The 2552-nt window shown below is 59.3% G+C and overlaps 1 protein-coding gene across 1 annotated transcript; it reads left to right on the forward strand.

The window, feature by feature from the left end:
• The first annotated feature begins 6 nt into the window (after positions 1–6).
• FAM43B (family with sequence similarity 43 member B) lies at positions 7–2462 on the forward strand. Its single transcript, XM_006037694.2, has one exon. It carries the CDS (start codon positions 15–17, stop codon positions 1092–1094), a length of 1080 nt encoding a protein of 359 aa, XP_006037756.1. The 5' UTR covers positions 7–14; the 3' UTR covers positions 1095–2462.
• Positions 2463–2552: the final 90 nt, after the last annotated feature.

Raw genomic sequence — 2552 nt, forward strand, 5'->3', positions numbered from 1 at the left:
GGAGCGGTGCCGCGATGCTGCCCTGGCGCCGGAGCAAGTTCGTGCTGGTGGAGGAGGAGCGCAAGGGCAAGGGCAAGAGCCTGGGCCCGGGGCTGAGCTACGCCTCGCTGCTGGCCAGCTTCCTGCGCTCCTGCCCCGACCTGCTGCCCGAGTGCCCGCTGGAGCGGCTGGGCAGCGTCTTCCGCAGCCGGCGCCAGAAGGTGGAGCTGACCCAGGAGGAGCCCAGCTACACCGTGTGGTACCTGGGCAACGCCGTGACACTGCACGCCAAGGGCGAGGGCTGCACCGACGAGGCCGTGGGCAAGATCTGGGCCAAGAGCGGCGGGGGCGGCGGTGCCAAGATGAAGCTGTCGCTGGGCCCCCACGGCATCCGCATGACACCCTGCGACAAGGGCGCGCGCCGGCCCGGGCACGCCTACCTGCTGCACCGCATCACCTACTGCGTGGCCGACGGGCGGCACCCCAAGGTCTTCGCCTGGGTCTACCGGCACCAGGTGAAGAACAAGGCCGTGGTGCTGCGCTGCCACGCCGTGCTGGTGTCCAAGGCCGACAAGGCCCGGGCCATGGCCCTGCTGCTCTACCAGACCTCGGTCTCCGCCTTCAACGAGTTCAAGCGCCTCAAGCGCCAGAACGACTTCCGCCACGTGCAGCAGCAGCTCCTGGGCGACGCCATCATCCCGCTGGTGCCCATCCGCAAGCTGCTCAACGCCAAGTGCCCCTACCGCCCGCCCGCCGAGAGGAACCGCAGCGCCCCGCGCCTCAGCTCCATCCTGGAGGAGGAGGAAGACGAGAGCCTCGCGGCCGGCGGGGACGATGGCTCGGCCTCTGCCGGCAGCCCCGCCGCACCCAGGCCCACCACCAGCAGGGCCCTGGGGGCCTCCAGCCTCAACTGCAGCAGCCACAGGAGCCTCGACCGCGTCAGCAGCAGCGTCGCCACCGCCAAGAGGCGCAACAGCGGTGCATCCGGCCCTGGCAGCGGGAGCCTGGCGCCGGGCTCCGAGACAGCGAAACAGAAGGAGCGGGCCACGGTGCTGACATTAACCCGGGAGATGCGGGGCTGCAGCCTGCGGAGCCCGCTGCCCCACGGCTACTGAAGCTGGAAGGCTACAGGTTGCCCCGTCTGCCGGGGTGGTGGTGAGGAGGATGGGACTTTGTTTGCCGCAGGGTCCCCGTCCGTGTTCCCATGGCTGCTGTCTTTACCACCAGTGATGGCCAGGGCTGTTGAGGGACCAGACGGCAGTCATCAGCCTCTGCCGACGGATGGGGCTTATTCACTTGGACTGACTGTAGCCACCCGTTCATCGCCCTCCGAGTAAAAGCACCGGCTTGGAACTGTCCTTTCCATCCGCTCTTTTGAGCAGATGTTGGGATCCTCTGGGAAGCGTCAGCACTTATCTTCGAACCCGCCTGTCCCTCCTGCTAACCTGCCTGGGAGAAATGACTGCACTGGACTTTAATGACTGGCCAGAGAGCCACGGACAGGCTCCTGCAGACCCGAGACAGACCTGCAGGTTTCGGGTGGGTCAAGGGTTCCTTTTCCAGCGCTGAGCAGGGGGGGTGTGTGACTTGCAGCGATTTCGAGAGAGAGACACGCACACATGTGAACCGAGAGATTTTATATTTATATTTCAACTGAGAGACCCAGAAGCTGTTCCAGCTGGAGTGACTTTTACTACTTGATATACATTGAAATTTATATCTTTAAAATAATGCCATATATTTACATAGAGAGACCCATAGATTTCGCTCCTATTGCGATGTGCAATTTTTGTACAGTTTTCTATGTGTCCCACCGGGCAAGTGCTGGGTTGTGTCTGAAGCGGTGGGTGAGCTGAAAGGCTGAAGCACTTGGGGAGCTGAAGGGCTGAGCTTCTAAGGGTCTGATCTCCCCACTGTTCTTTAGAAGGGGTTGTGGGCACCGAGTAGCTCTGCAAACCAGGTCACAGTTTATAAACCTGCACAGCTAATAAATGGCCTGATTTTCAGAGGTGCTGAGCAAACAGTCTTCTATGGGACTCGCAGCTTAGCACCTCGGAAAATCTGCCCAAAGGTAGCTAGCCATAGATTTAGATGTCTAAATGTTGACACCCACGCATGGAAAAATGGGCTTTTGGTGCCTAGATTTGTCTTAAGGGGATGGGATGTAGAACACCCGAGACCAAATTCATCCTGGCTTTGGCTTCAGTAGGGTTACATAGGGGATGAATTTGCCCCTGGGTATCCAACTCTGGGGAGGAAGTGTAGAGCATTACGGAGAGAAAGCAGCTTTGTTCGGAAGCATAATGCAGGGGGTGTTTTAACTCCAGGGGGAGATGGACAGCGCACGTCTCATCTGTATGTGCACAGCGGAGAGCCCCACAGGGTGGGGAGGGGTGTATGTATATGCCCGCACCACCACACACTAACACACACACACACACACATGCACACAAGAATTGTAATAAAGTTTATCTGTGTTTTCCGCAAGAGAACAATTGCTGTGTTTTATCCTTTGCCAGCTTCAAAACATCACTGCTGTTGTGACTCCACAGCTTTAGAGCCAGAACCGGGAA

The sequence above is a fragment of the Alligator sinensis genome, unplaced genomic scaffold (genome assembly GCF_000455745.1).
Source record: "Alligator sinensis unplaced genomic scaffold, ASM45574v1 scaffold1907_1, whole genome shotgun sequence".
NCBI lineage: Eukaryota > Metazoa > Chordata > Crocodylia > Alligatoridae > Alligator > Alligator sinensis.